The sequence below is a fragment of the Melanostigma gelatinosum genome (assembly GCF_949748355.1).
Source record: "Melanostigma gelatinosum genome assembly, chromosome: 6".
Classification (NCBI taxonomy): Eukaryota; Metazoa; Chordata; class Actinopteri; order Perciformes; family Zoarcidae; genus Melanostigma; species Melanostigma gelatinosum.
Genome location: NC_136639.1, coordinates 17472559 through 17487305, shown reverse-complemented (window position 1 = coordinate 17487305; position 14747 = coordinate 17472559). Strand labels below are relative to the sequence as shown.

Below are 14747 nucleotides of genomic sequence, written 5' to 3'. Positions count from 1 at the left end.
ACCTGAAAGAAAGAATAAAGAGAAAAAAAAGACAAGGGGTGGACATACATCCTCTTAAGTGAAAGATGAAATCATCTCAAGCATCAACCTTTACTCTTTTCAATGCAAAGGTTGCAAATTAAAATGAAATGGCTAAATTCACAATCAAAAATAAAACCAGTTCCTGACCTGGTTTAGCACGTACCACATATTGTTATCCAGCAACAAAGGTTTGATTCCCGTTGGGCCTTTTGCTGCAGATCATCCCCTCTCACTCCACTGTGGTTACTGTCTCTCTACTTCTGCTGTCCAATAAAACACAAATGACAGAAAATCATCTTTAAAAGTAAAAAAAATAAAACTGTTTGCTTTTAGAATCTCACCGTTTTCCTGGTTCTCATCCAAGTCCATAACCACTCGAGTTTGAATGCAATGTCTGAAAGGTGGCAGGAGCAAATTAATTAAATGTTACAAGATAAGAGTAAATTGTCTTAATTTCCTGCACAAACTGCACATGTACCAATAAAAATGTTCAGATATTTGTTAGAAATGTGTACAATTTACTTACCTTAAAGGAAATTCTTCTTAGCAATGCCACCTGCATTCAACCTACTCTGAAGTTTAACAAAAGCACTGAAACAAAGGCTCAAATTGTCTTTAGGGACAGCTTTATTATCTCAAATGCATGGATAGTAAAGAAGCTCTGTTCCTCCTTGGATTCTACCTACCCTGCTAGTGAATCTGAAATGTTTGTTCTGGGAAGAAATAACAAGCTAAAATTGAATAACTCACTACATGTAATGTAAAATCTTTTCTTAGGTCAAACGTCAGGTTTAAACTGAAAGAACAGCCTCTAACAAAACATACTGTTGCTTTGACCTCATTGTTGACGTTATCAGTATGCATTAGTAATTTCACCTCGATGTACAATAAGCCAGTTCACATAAATTGGACAGAACCTGAACAACTGCTTATTAGAACAATGAATACCAAAACAAAAGTATATATATATATATACTGTTCTGAATGAACACAACACATACAAACTGCTTATAAAACCAAAAGCTAACTGAAAACATTAAATAATACTTTAAATAATACTTTTCTGAATATCAACGGTAAACATTGGCACCTTGAAGAGGACCTGCTTCCTATGTAGATATACAGGGCTCAGTCTGAAGTAATGACAACCCAATTATTCTTAGTTTTGACACTAATGAAAATCTATATATGAATACTATATTCCATTACTGCCAATCAATTCTCCTCAATTCTACACACAGGTCCTTTAACAGTTCCGTTGGATAAGTCCGTCTCTAACATGTCTCTCTCCACTCATGATCAGAGACATCCGCAATGAGGGTGAGGACTCTTGGGTTCACTGACAGTTGCTTCTTGTTTTTCTTGGTTTCAACTTTTGTGCCCTTCTCTGGATTGATGAGGAAGAAACACCTTTGTGAACACAAGAATTCATAATCAACCACTAAATACAGTGATTTGCTCGAAATGAAGAAATTAAAAAAAATATATACATTACTTTACCTCTGAAGGAACTCAAGTGTGGAGCCCAGAACCACAGGATAGTGGATATTGAGGCAGTAATAGCTTCCAAACATCAAACAGATGGCAGAAATGAAGTTTGGGATTTGGTCATTCACAACCTTGCCGTCGACACTTAGCATGAACTGCCTCGATGCATAGCAGGAGGTTCCTACAAAATAGACGTAGAAAATAATTACAGCAAACCAGCCATTACCATCCAAAAAAAAGTGAAGTGGATCTGGACCAGCAAACACCAGCATTTTGAGCTGGCACAGGTGTTTGAAGAATAAACAACAATAACAGAATGAACAACAAATATGTATTCTTCAAAACCATTTTTAGCTCAAAATGCTGGTGTTTGCTGGTCCATTTCATTCATTTTGGAGTAGAACCCTAACCCAGTGAAGCCTCAGGAAAGAAGCTGATAGGTCAAACTTAATGAATCTATTACACCGTTATAGAGAAGAAAATACTACTGGGAAGAAACACACCTAGCACTTTATAGCATGACGGTGCATTCCATGCAATATTTCCTTACATTAGTTACGGTTTCGTCAGTAAAAATAAATATCAACTTACCACATACAATGATGCATGGTGTCACCGGCAAGCTTTCCACTTCTACTTCTTTTACCAGACATGTTTCTTCCACATAGTGGAAGAGGTTCTCCTCTTTTTCATCAAAATAGGAGAGAAGAAGGTGCACCATATCCTTCACATCTTCTGAGCAGCCCTCCAACTGTCCTCGTAGAGAGAGACTTATCCTGATTTTAAAAACGTACGGTAACGTCAGTTCAAAAAAGCTGTTACTCTCCTCTCCGACTGTAATGCATTATGTAGTTATGCTTACCTCCAGAAGAAGTGTTTTGTTCCTAGGAGTCAGGCAGTTGTTCTTCAATAGTGTTCAGGATAATCCCCACAGAAGAGCAGACGAGCAGCTCAGGTGCTGAGCACCTAGAAATGGCGCGTAGAAAGCGCGCGGACGTGGGTTCAAAAGTTCAACCTGCGACCAGTGCTTTTTTTTAATTAATGTGTTGGTTGATCACTGCCGCCTCTCTGACGAGCAGTGCAGGTGCTGAGCAGAGCAGAGCAGAGCTGAGCGCGTAGAAAGCGCGCTGAAGTGGGTTCAAAAGTTCAACCTCCAACAGGTGCTCAGACCACTTGCCCCCCCCCCCCCTCTCTCTCTCTCTCTCTCTCTCTCTCTCGAAAATGCACTATATTACATTTATTTGAAAGTGTGTTTAAAGATTTAATTTGCAAATTGTTAGATGTACAATGTTAGTATATTTTAAATGAGGCAATGTATTTGCAATGTACTATTATATATGGAATATATAACTTATAACTTTTTATTATTGTTTAATCTTATTGTTCAAAACAAGATCAATTACATCAGATATTGTTAATATTTGTGGTTACACTTATCACAATGTGTTTTCTGTGCATGCATTACACTAACAAACTTAGTTTTTCCTTGACTACTTTATTGACTTGAAAGCAAAATAAAACTTTTTATTTAAAGAAGACGCGTCATACTGCCTGTATAGAATCACAAGCACCTGCTACCTGGAAGGGGATCTGATCATTTAAACCACTATAAAGGCCAACACAGTGTACTCAGGCAAAATGTGACCTTTGACCTTCATGATGATAGAGCAAATTAATCCAATTTACAACGAAAGAGGAAACCATCTAGCCTCAATGACTACCGACCAGTTCGTTAATTTAACACTCTTCTATTTCATTGTATATACTGTGCATTTTTGTTGTTTTATCTTATGCTTTTGCTTATGCTTAGGCTTAATGTTCAATAACAATAAACCAAATATCTTTATTTTTTCAATTGTCAATATCTATTGCCTCATGATCATGAACACAAGCTCGCTCTTCCATGTATGTTGAGTTCTTAAATTACACAAATATAACATGTAAATACATGATGTATACAACTAATGCAAATTAACCATGAACATCAAATATCAGATGAAATAATCAGCATTAAATACATCTGTATCAATAACCTAGAGGCACCGGTAAATATGACTAAATCTATGGTTTAAATACACTTATACTGTCATCTACTGGTAAAACTGGTAAACACTTTGACTTTGCATCTACTTCACGTTCACTAAATCAACAGCAAAATACGGTGGAAAAATAAATATCAGTGCCTACAACTCTGAACACGAAAATGACTTTGATTAAACTATATCACGAACTGTAATCGGTGCATCAAATGCACCGATTAATCGAAAACTTAATTATTTCTGTGTACATAGATAAATGAATATTAAACAGCATATAGTCAACTACTGATGCTAACGCACTCCCATCGGCCCAGATTAATTAATTAATGTATAAAGTTCTTGAAATATTCTTCTTTCCCGGTTACCTGCTGTGCTCTGTGTCTCGTTTTAAATGAAAAAACAAAAAAGGGATTTGCAAAAACGAGAATACCATGGCATTTCCGTATTTCCGTATTTTTTGACTGAACGGTAAAACAGATGACTAAAACGTACACGGACCTTATTTGACTTTGGTTCTTGGTTTTTCCATTTTTGAATTCAGAACGAAAAACGGAAATACGACCGCCCATTTCCGTTTTCCCGTTCTTGGTTTGAAACGAAAAACCAGAATACCATGGTATTTCCGTATTTTGGTTTTTCCGAATTAACGGTAAAACAGATCACTAAAACGTACACGGTCCGGTCTAATCTATATCATGAATTAGGTTAACGTGACTTCAGACGGGGCCGCTCTGTAGGTCTGCCAACGCCGCTGGACATGCTGTTCGCTAATCTGTGGGTTCTGGGACCCATATTTGAGAGATTATGGCAATTCTTGCATATGTCAAAAAATCCACTCATATAAGGGAATAAGGCATCAATTAAGCCCTTTGGAGCTGTTTTTGGGGACCTTAACTTGCAGCTACGAAGTCCAGATTATAGGTAGGTAATGGTGATGAGGGTTTCCCAAGGAGAAAATGAGTCAAATCTCTACCCTGATTTAAAGTATAAAAAGTTAGAGAAACGACTGGTGAAAACTGGCTTTCGGCCATTTGGGAAAATAAGTGCCATCTGGTTCGAATCATCTCTGTTGGGTGCATTTGAAAAAACTTGGAAATGGCTTGTTGTCCTAATATTCACATATGATGGACAAAAGAGGACCCTCTTTAAGGCTCAATTGGATTCAAGTCATTAGCATGCTGCTAACAGAAGTTAGCTTTCCCAAGGGTCTGCAGAGATCTTGCTTTAGATCAGGGGTGTCAAACATACGGCCCGCGGGCCGGACCCGGCCCGCCACGTCATTTTATGTGGCCCGCGAATCCGCCAGCAAAAAAAAAAAAAAAAAAATTTTTTTTTTTTTTTTTTTTTTACAAAAATTTAAAGTTAGATGTGAAAATAAAAATATCCCCATGGTCGAAATTATGAGATAGAAAGTCGAAGTGATGAGATGGCATGTTGTCTGTGTGCCGACATTAAAACTATCACAACAGGTGGACAGGAGATGCAACAGCCCATAAAGAGGATTTCCAACAAGTTTCTCAACATGCGTACTTCTCTGTACTGAAACGTCATCAGTCTCAGCCCAAGTACTGTTCCAATTCAAAGTTCACATCGAGCCAAGCACGGCCCTAATGCCCGGATGTGGCTCGCTCTGCCCATTTTACCCGGGATGCATCGGAGGTGACTTGTCTGTACTTGGGACAGCCAAATATCCCAGAATGCATTTTGCACCAGCAACAGGAAACAATGGCGGAGGAGAAATCACACAACTGGAAGTACGTGTTGTGGAAGTCACAGATATCCCGGGAAACTAAACTAACTATGTTAGGAGTACCGTAGTTACATTTACACCGTCTTACATTTACAACCGGCCCTTTGAGGGCGACCGTGATGCTGATGTGGCCCCAGAGTGAAAATGAGTTTGACACCCCTGCTTTAGATCCTGCATCATGTTATCACAGGGGAATGATTTATGCAAAATTCAGGCAGTTTCAACCTTTCTCTCAGATTTAATGGGCCGTTTCTCACTTTCCAAAAACAGGCCGAAAGATAAGGCAATATGCCTCAATTTTGACCTTTGGGGCTGTGTTTGGGGACCATAGCTTGCATCTACGGCCGCAAAATTTGGGGGAATTCATATTCACTAGCCCCTCTTTAAGGAGGAAAAGGATTCAAATCTCTACTTTGATTTAAAGTGTAAAAATTGAGAGAAAAGGCCATTTCGGATCATAAGTACCATTGGGTTAGAATCCTTGATGTTAGGTGAAATAAACAATCAATTTCCAACTGATATTCGCATCATTTAATCTGTGGGCAAAGGTGGAATGACTGTGAAAATGTCAGGGTCCTAGCCATTGTTTTCTATGGGTATTGAGGCTGAATTGGGTCAAATATCCTTAGTTCACTATGGGAAAAGTGTTTGGAATTTCCCATTGATTTTCATACCACTTGATCTTTGGCCAAAGGTCGATCGACTGTAAAAATTCCAGGGTCCTAGCCCATTGTTTTCTATGGGTATTTAGGCTGAATTAGGTAAAAAATCCATAGTTCACTATGGGAAAAGTGTTTGGAATTTCCCATTCAAATGCAAGAATCACGGTATGGATTTTTGTTCATATTACGGTGTATTTCTGTTACCAGTACAATGTTTAGTACATTTAACAAACTGAATATTTTACGAACAATAAATGAAAAAAATACGGGGCTGGCTGTATTTCTTAAAAGTAATGAATGCAAATATCACGGTATGGATTTGTGTTCATATTACAGTGTAATTCCGTTACAAGTACAATGTTTAGTACATTTAACTGTGACAAACTGCATATTTTACGAATGATAGATGGAAAAACTACGGGGCTGGCAGTTGAATGTATTGTGAATTTTACCTCAACTGGCAGTGCAATGGTCCGTACATTTAACAATAACACAATGTATTCTTTAAAAGTACTGAATGCAAAAATCACGGTCAGGATTTTTGTTCACATTACGGTGTATTTCCGTTACCAGTACAATGTTTAGTACATTTAACAATGACAAACTGCATATTCTACGAATAATAGATGCAAAAACTACGGGCTGGCAGTTGAATGTATGATGCATTTTACCTCCATTAGCAGGGCAATGGTCCGTACATTTAACAGCAACAAAATGTATCTTTTAAAAGTAATAAGTGCAAAAATCACGGTATGGATTTTTGTTCATATTACGGTGTATTTCTGTTACCAGAACAATGTTTAGTACATTTAACTGTAACAAACTGCATATTCTACGAATAATAGATGCAAAAACTACGGGGCTGGCAGTTGAATGTATGATGCATTTTACCTCCATTGGCAGGGCAATGGTCCGTACATTTAATAGTAACCAAATGTATTTCTTAAAAGTAATGAATGCAAAAATCACGGTATGGATTTGTGTTCATATTACAGTGTAATTCCGTTACAAGTACAATGCTTAGTACACTTAACTGTGACAAACTGCATATATTACGAATGATAGATGCAAAAACTACGGGGCTGGCAGTTGAATGTATTGTGAATTTTACCTCCATTGGCAGTGCAATGGTCCGTACATTTAACAGTAACACAATGTATGTTTTAAAAGTAATGAATGCAAAAATCACGGTATGGATTTTTGTTCATATTACGGTGTATTTCTGTTACCAGTACAATGTTTAGTATATTTAACAATGACAAACTGAATATTTTATGAATAATAAATGGTAAAATACGGGGTTGGCTGTTGAATGTATGATGCGTTTTACCTCCATTGCCAGTGCAATGGTCCGTACATTTAACAGCAACAAAATGTATCTTTTAAAAGTAATAAGTGCAAAAATCACGGTATGGATTTTTGTTCATATTACGGTGTATTTCTGTTACCGGAACAATGTTTAGTACATTTAACTGTGACAAACTGCATATTCTACGAATAATAGATGCAAAAACTACGGGGCTGGCAGTTGAATATATGATGCGTTTTACCGCCATTTGCAGTGCAATGGTCCATATATTTAACAGTAACCAAATGTAGCTTTCAAAAGTAATAAATGCAAAAATCACGGTATGGATTTTTTTCATATTACGGTGCATTTTCGTTATCAGTACAATGTTTAGTACATTTAACAGTGACAAACTGAATATTTTACAAAAAATTAATGAAAACAATACGGGGCCGGCTGTTGAATGTATGATGCGTTTTACCTCCATTGGCAGTACAATGGTCCATACATGTAACAGTAACACAGTGTAATATTTAAAAGTAATGAATGCAAAAATCACGGTATGGATTTTTGTTCATATTACGGTGTATTTCCGTTACAGTACAATGTTTAGTACATTTAACAGTGAGATACCGACTATTTTACGAATAATAAATGCAAAAAATACGGGGCCGGCTGTTGAATGTATGATGCGTTTTACCTCCATTGGCAGTACAATGGTCCGTACATGTAACAGTAACACAGTGTAATATTTAAAAGTAATGAATGCAAAAATCACGGTATGGATTTTTGTTCATATTACGGTGTATTTCCGTTACAGTACAATGTTTAGTACATTTAACAGTGAGATACCGACTATTTTACGAATAATAAATGCAAAAAATACGGGGCCGGCTGTTGAATGTATGATGCGTTTTACCTCCATTGGCAGTGCAATGGTCCGTACATTTAACAGTAACACAGTGTATTTCTTAAAAGTAATGAATGCAAAAATCACGGTATGGATCTTTTTTCATATTACGGTGCATTTTCGTTATCAGTACAATGTTTAGTACATTTAACAGTGACAAAATGTATTTTATACGAATAATAAATGCAAAACATACGAGGCTGCCTGTTAAATGTATAATGTGTTATTTCTCCGTTGGCAGCACAGTGGTCCGTACATTTAACAGTAACCAAATGTATGTTTTAAAAGAAATGAGTGCAAAATGTACGGTATGGATTATTTTTCATATTACGGTGTATTTCCGTTATCAGTACAATGCGTAGTACATTTAACAGTGACAAAATGTATTCTATACAAGAAATACATGCACAAATTATTGTTTTAGCTGATATTTGTATTTACGGTGTTTCACTGTCCGATAAACTGAATATAACGGTCTCTTACTGTTGTGATTTAACAGTTTATCACCGTAAAATTCACTGACTTTTCTTACAGTGTGGAGCTGCTGTCTGTATGGTTTGCTGCCAACAAATGCTGTTTGAAAAGTGAATGACTCAACAGTCCTAAAGATGCTGCAGTGCCTTCAGTGACTGTGCACACTTTGGCTGGTATTAATTCAAACATTTCATCCACATCATTCTGTGCTGCTGCACAGCGTTGTCTATTTCTCCCGAAAACACATCGCAGCTCCCTCCCAAAAAAAACTTGTGACGTGGTCCATTTTGTTCTTCAACCAAAACCCTGTTGACCTGCTATGGGGCCCTTATGTACAATATAATGAACTGCAGACCTCATCAATATCCACTGCAGCAAGTGGTTAGCAGATCATAAAACACCTGAAACTATGAAAGGGAGCCTGACATTAGTTTACAATTGATTCCAAAGTTATAGCAGAAGTTATAGATGGGCCCCTTTCAGAAACCTTCTATGATGGCGGAAGACAGGAGCCTATTGTCAGACCGGAGACTCTGAAAACCAGTTAGCCTTTCATAAAAACACTAAGCATGATGTTGTGTGGCACTTGAGAGCTTTTGTTTTGATCAAGTGATATACGGACTGATGTATAGACTAAGCTAATGGAGTAAAAGTCAATCCCACCGCAAACCTCCAGTACCTCTGTGTAAAACACGCACTGTTTTCACTGCTACCAGTGCAATAATGATATTTCGTGCTGCTGACGTCTGCAGACACAAGACACTTTCCCCACCACCCAATTCCATTCCCTCATGTCAATTTGGGTCCTTGTCTTTTTACATTTGTGAGTATTTTTGTTTCAGTTCATGGTTCGTTTTGTATATATATATATAGCAGGTCTATTTAAGTTTATGCGGAGCAATACTGGTCAGTACATCACTTTGGTCCAGACTGACATATCTCAACAACTATTTGATGTATTGCCATGAAATTTTGCACGGACATTCATGTTCTCCAGAGGATGAATCTTGCTGACTTTGCTGATCCCCTGACTTTTCATCTTGTGCCACAATCAGGTCATGGTTTACACTTACGCAGTAAATACCTGAACATCTCGACAAAAGTTGGTCCAGATGTTGTTGTTGGCCTCAGAATGACATGCAATAACTTCCCTTCATGTTCCTACGAGCGCCATCATCAGGTCAAATGTGTATTTGACCAATACGTTAGTTCATAACCTGCAAAACCTAAGACGCCTCAGTTGTGTTTTCTGTTTAGTCTAAATTAAACATCTGCGTGTTAGCGTTGCCACAATCAGCATGTTTAAACTCAAGTCACACTGTAACATTACCTATTTTATCTAACTCATCCACTCTGATTGAAACGAGGAAGATACTCGGAGGAAGACTCGGGACAAGTCGGATTGATTCATTTATACAATTTACGAGCAGCACGTGAAGGCAGCATTAGTTCCGACGGAGATCCAGCCCCCTCGTCTCTCTCCACCCGCCCCCCCAGCGTCACTCTATTTAAATTCACTCAGACCGTCGCTGTCGGCATCTTCTGCTGGCGTCCGAGAAGTTTGTGTTTAGCCCGAACAACAACAAAAAACCAACCCTCCGGATAAGTTGTTTTACTCACGCAGGCGTGTTAGATTGTAGCTTCCTCACCATGTCTGCAGAGAAGCGGCGTGGCAGCACAGCTCCGGTAAGAACTCCGGTAAGTGCGAGAAGAGCGAGTTTATGATTGAAAAGAAGCGTTTTTCATTCGTCCCGTCGTTGTTTAACAGCTCGTAGCGTCTCTGCTGTGCATGCAAAGTGACCGGGCTTTGTAAAAAAGTTGACTTTTTTTTTTGGAGAGTCGTAAACTTCCACCAGCGTGTGTTCATTCATTACTGATTCGAGCCATTGTTTGTCGTTTTAAATGAAACAATTCGCTGTGAGCAGGATTGGGGACAGCCTCTGTTTTGTCTTTTTTTTTCCGATTAAACTTCCTCTATCCTTCTGTGTATTGTCCTTTAAGCACGTGCGGAGGCGTTGTTCCTAAATTAATGTTTGGTAGACTTTATTGAGTTGTTTCTATCAACACCACCTGCAATACATTAACTAATCAGTCGGTGAATGCGGGAGGACTCTCCCAGAAACCTTCTTTAATCGTGTTTCAGTGTGAGAACGTGAGCTGCTGGAATCGTGCGTTTTAGCGAGCTGGGCTTAATCCTCTTATGTAATGTATCAAACATGGTCAAGACACAGTGGCTTCGTTATTGTGACTGCAGCAGTGCTTTTTCAAAGTGAAGTTGAAGGTATGCTCTGGTGGGATAAATGGCTACATCTCACTACTACCCACCTTTTTGAAAGACGTTTTCCCACTTCACCAACACAGCAAAACTTAGTGTTCCCAGCAAAAAGTGCAGCCAATGGGTCTATTTGAGCTGAATCTAAAATGTCCTAATGTGTATTGTTCCAAGAATAAAAGGCCGCTGTATTTCAGACTGATCTGTGATGCCCTCCTTCTTCTCGGTCTCATTAGAGCATCTTTTTAAAGATGACTGCAGCTGTGATTGCGCCTAAACTCCTAGTGCCTTTTTATGGTGGTTTTCAGTGACCATGTCTCCATCATCAGGTCCCGATCAAAAACATCGAGAGGGAGCTGATCTGCCCGATCTGTAAGGAGCTCTTCACCCACCCGTTGATCCTGCCATGCCAGCACAGCATCTGCCACAAGTGCATCAGGGAGCTGCTGATGCTGAACCACGAGGACTCTTTTGATGCCGGCTCCGAGTGCTCCCTGCCGGGCAGCCCCAGGTCCAGGGTGCCCTCCCCGTCCATGGAGAGACTAGACAGGCTTGTGAGATCAGGTGGGTCTCGGGGTAAGGAGTCAAAGATATCGGTTTCTTTTCAGATTGAATGAATGCCTTCTTTACAGGAAGGATTTTATTACGGCGAGATTAGTGCAGGGAAGTGGATCTCGCATTACTCCGAGGTTAAAAGGATGTCTGGGCTTCATAGGCGCCGTGTTCGTGCTATGTTGTTGGGCAGCCTGATTATGTGAGCTAATGGAAGCTAATGAGCATTGAACAGGAAGTACAAGTATTGAATTGCATCGCAGGCCATTTGGGATCCCTTCCAAGGAAGACAATAAAAGTTTTGCATCAGTCATGCAAACGTCCTGCTACATTGTCTTCCTCTCAATTCCCTTAGCTTCAGGTTTTAGTCCTGCTGGTCCTCTCAGAGGCTGCATTCAACAGGTTTCAATGGCTGGAGCCACCCCCTAGTGAAAAGAACAAAAGGTTGAAACATGTTTCTCAAATAAGGAAATATGTGATTACAAATGGAAAAGGAAGGGCATATTTAGTTACCTGGCCATCAAATAGGGTAGGTCCACTGTAAAGAGCAAGACTTTACCAATGCAGGTACACAGACACTGCCCTCCTCCCTCTCTTGTCCTAGATAAACAAGAACAAACATAAAAATGATTTGATAATGTTACCACTCAGCCGTAACGCTGTCATCACCTCTTCCTCTAATCCTGTCTGCTTTGTTAAACAGACAGCAGGGGAACCTGACAAGCTGTTGGTTTGTCTGCCACGAGAACAGAAATGTTAACAAGCCCTGATTGTCTCCGTTGTCTGTGTTCTAATGGCCCAGGGGCATCAAACATCCCCTTGAGTCATGCAAGGGCTCATGCATTCATTTGAAAATCTTTTGGGAACGGAGGTTTCACTCCACCTTTTAATCGGATATACTTGTGTCTTGTGTACACAAGTGAACAAAGCACAGCTGTAAACTCCTATTAAGATATTTTAAACTCTTAAAACCGAGCTGGAGGGGGGGGGGGGGGTGCAGGTAGCTGAATTAACTTGTCACAACATTTTGTAAGTTCTCTGCCGAACACAAGCGCTGCTGCAGCCGAGCTTGAGCGGGTCAAAGCCTTGGAAACAGCGTGGTGGGACACGAGGCTGCCTCTCCTCTCCCTGAGAGCTCCGGGCTGCACGCCATTTCCATAACGATGTCGGCTCGTTTGTACTCTTGACCAAACTGGTGTGGTGTGTTCATACTGGAAGAGACAAAATTGTCCCATAATGCAATGCACAAAAGTAATGGAGATGCTACTTGGTGATGACAAGATGCTTGCAAAAGTTTAGAAGTTTAATTTACCGTGATATCCACCAGTGCACATGTATGATTCTATGTTGGCATACAAAATAATAAATACTGTACAATTTTTGTAATGAATTGAGGCACAACTCGTTCGGTATAAATAAGCACTGTATCAACGGCATTCAATGTTAAACTTGTGCTTTATGATTTTAAATGCATTTTTAGGTTTAATGCTGAAGTTAAACACTTATACATATTCAGAGTCCCAAATCCATACTGCACTCATTTTAAGCAGGTTGAGTATGAAGTGTGTTCATACTGAGAAAATAACATAATGTATACTTAAAAACAGTGAGTCTGCATACTAGAAGTCTGCAATGATGTTAGTTGAATATTTTTCTCAGCTGTGAGCAGCTGCTCCATTTTCTTCCATTTGTGGACGTGTGTGAAACGGCTCCAGAAACGCCACAGAAGGCAAAATACGTCTTTGTGAAGTTTAGTTGTCGGTAGTCTTCAAGCTGCAGTTTGATGATGCATGGTGCAAGTATTGTGTCCTTTCTTATTGGTAAAAATGATTTCGCTGAGCAAAGCAGTGTAATACACACTAGCATATAGTTCACACACTGTAGTATGGGTTTGGGACATGTAAAGGGATTGAAGTCAGACTGGTTGAAATCAAATAAGTAATCAATGGCCCATATGATATTACACTAACTGGACTGTTTGTGTAACCTGGTATCTATTTAACTAAGCTGCCTCAGAGCCACACTGGGGTATAGAGCTGATGAGATCCCCAGAGTACAGCGAGGTGAACTTGTTTTTTTTTGTTTTTTGGGAGCTATTCAGCCATTCATGGTTCAAAACCACAGAGAGCGGACTCTTAAACACAGCCTGCCTCATTCAGACTCGCCCCGTCAACCTGAATGAGCTCATTCTTCACTGGCAGGACTGCAATAACCAAATCCTGCTTTTTGGGTAAATAAATCTTCGCGCACAATTTGTCATTTCTGTACTCTCGTTCTTATTTAGAATTTACTCAATTGAGGGCCCTTTCTAAAATATGTGTATGTATGTACCAGCATCTCATGAAGAAACTAAGTCCATTTAGTCACCGGGAGGTTGTCCCCGTGTGTCATTCATTTACTCAGCCGATTCCAAATACTCTGTTAAGATTATTTAGGAAACCTCTGAGTTAGGGCTGGGCGATAAATCGATTTAATCGATTAATTCGAATGTGTGCTTTAAGGCGATGTGTTTTATTGAAAATCGAGAAAATCGCCCCCACCCCTCCCCCCGTTGGGTTCCCGTAGTTGAGTGCGCGCGCATTGTTTACAAACGAAAACAATGGCGGCCAGCAGTGAAGCTCTCGTTCTTAAGAGAGGGAAGAATGTGTCTTCCGTGGTCTGGAAATGGTTCGGGTTCGTGTCATCTGACACAGAACAAACAGCCTCAAACAGAGGCATGCCGCCGAGGAGGGAGCAGGACCGCGGGAGCACAAGCGACGCTGTCTTCCTGGCAAAAAATATTTAGAAAAAACATGCACTACTGTTTAATACTGTTGGTTATGTTGTGAATGCACTTGATTTTGTTTACATGCACTTATTTACTGTGCACAATATGTTATGTTGATGTTAGATCAGATGTTGGACTTTTGAAAATGTGAATGGTAAAGGGTCACATACATTTTATTTCATGCTGTGTTTGTATCAGTGTATTCAGTTAGAAAAGCTTACTGTCAAAAGTTACATTTGCACAGTTGTTTACAATGGAAGGCTACTATTTAATGCCATTTAATGTTATCTTTAATTTAATTTTATATTTAAATGATTCAGGCAAACAAAAGAGTGACCAAATACTTTTTGTATACTACAGGCACCTTTCTACAATGTTCAGGTTTTGTTTGCACTTTATTTTTATCAACCTACGAGGGAAAATCATCACAAAATAAAATAAAAAATTGTTTTCAACAGCTTCTGTCATCTGCAAAAATTTGTGGGGGAAAAAATCGATTTAAATCGTGAATCGGATTTTTTGTA

At 39.2% G+C, this 14747-nt stretch overlaps 1 protein-coding gene and 1 long non-coding RNA gene across 2 annotated transcripts in view; one reads left to right on the top strand and one right to left on the bottom strand.

Annotated features, from left to right (window-relative positions):
* The window catches only part of trim36 (tripartite motif containing 36), a 42185-nt gene that overhangs the window by 5149 nt on the left and 22289 nt on the right, over positions 1–14747 (top strand). The window contains exon 2 of the mRNA XM_079270952.1: positions 11234–11468. Within this exon, the coding sequence (XP_079127078.1) occupies positions 11234–11468 (235 nt within the window). The remainder of the gene's footprint in view (positions 1–11233; positions 11469–14747) is intronic.
* LOC306779145 lies at positions 649–2486 on the bottom strand. The gene is made up of 4 exons (XR_013772094.1): positions 2372–2486; positions 2101–2285; positions 1522–1690; positions 649–1431 (listed from the first exon to the last, which is right to left on the bottom strand). It is a non-coding gene; the product is annotated as an uncharacterized lncRNA (long non-coding RNA).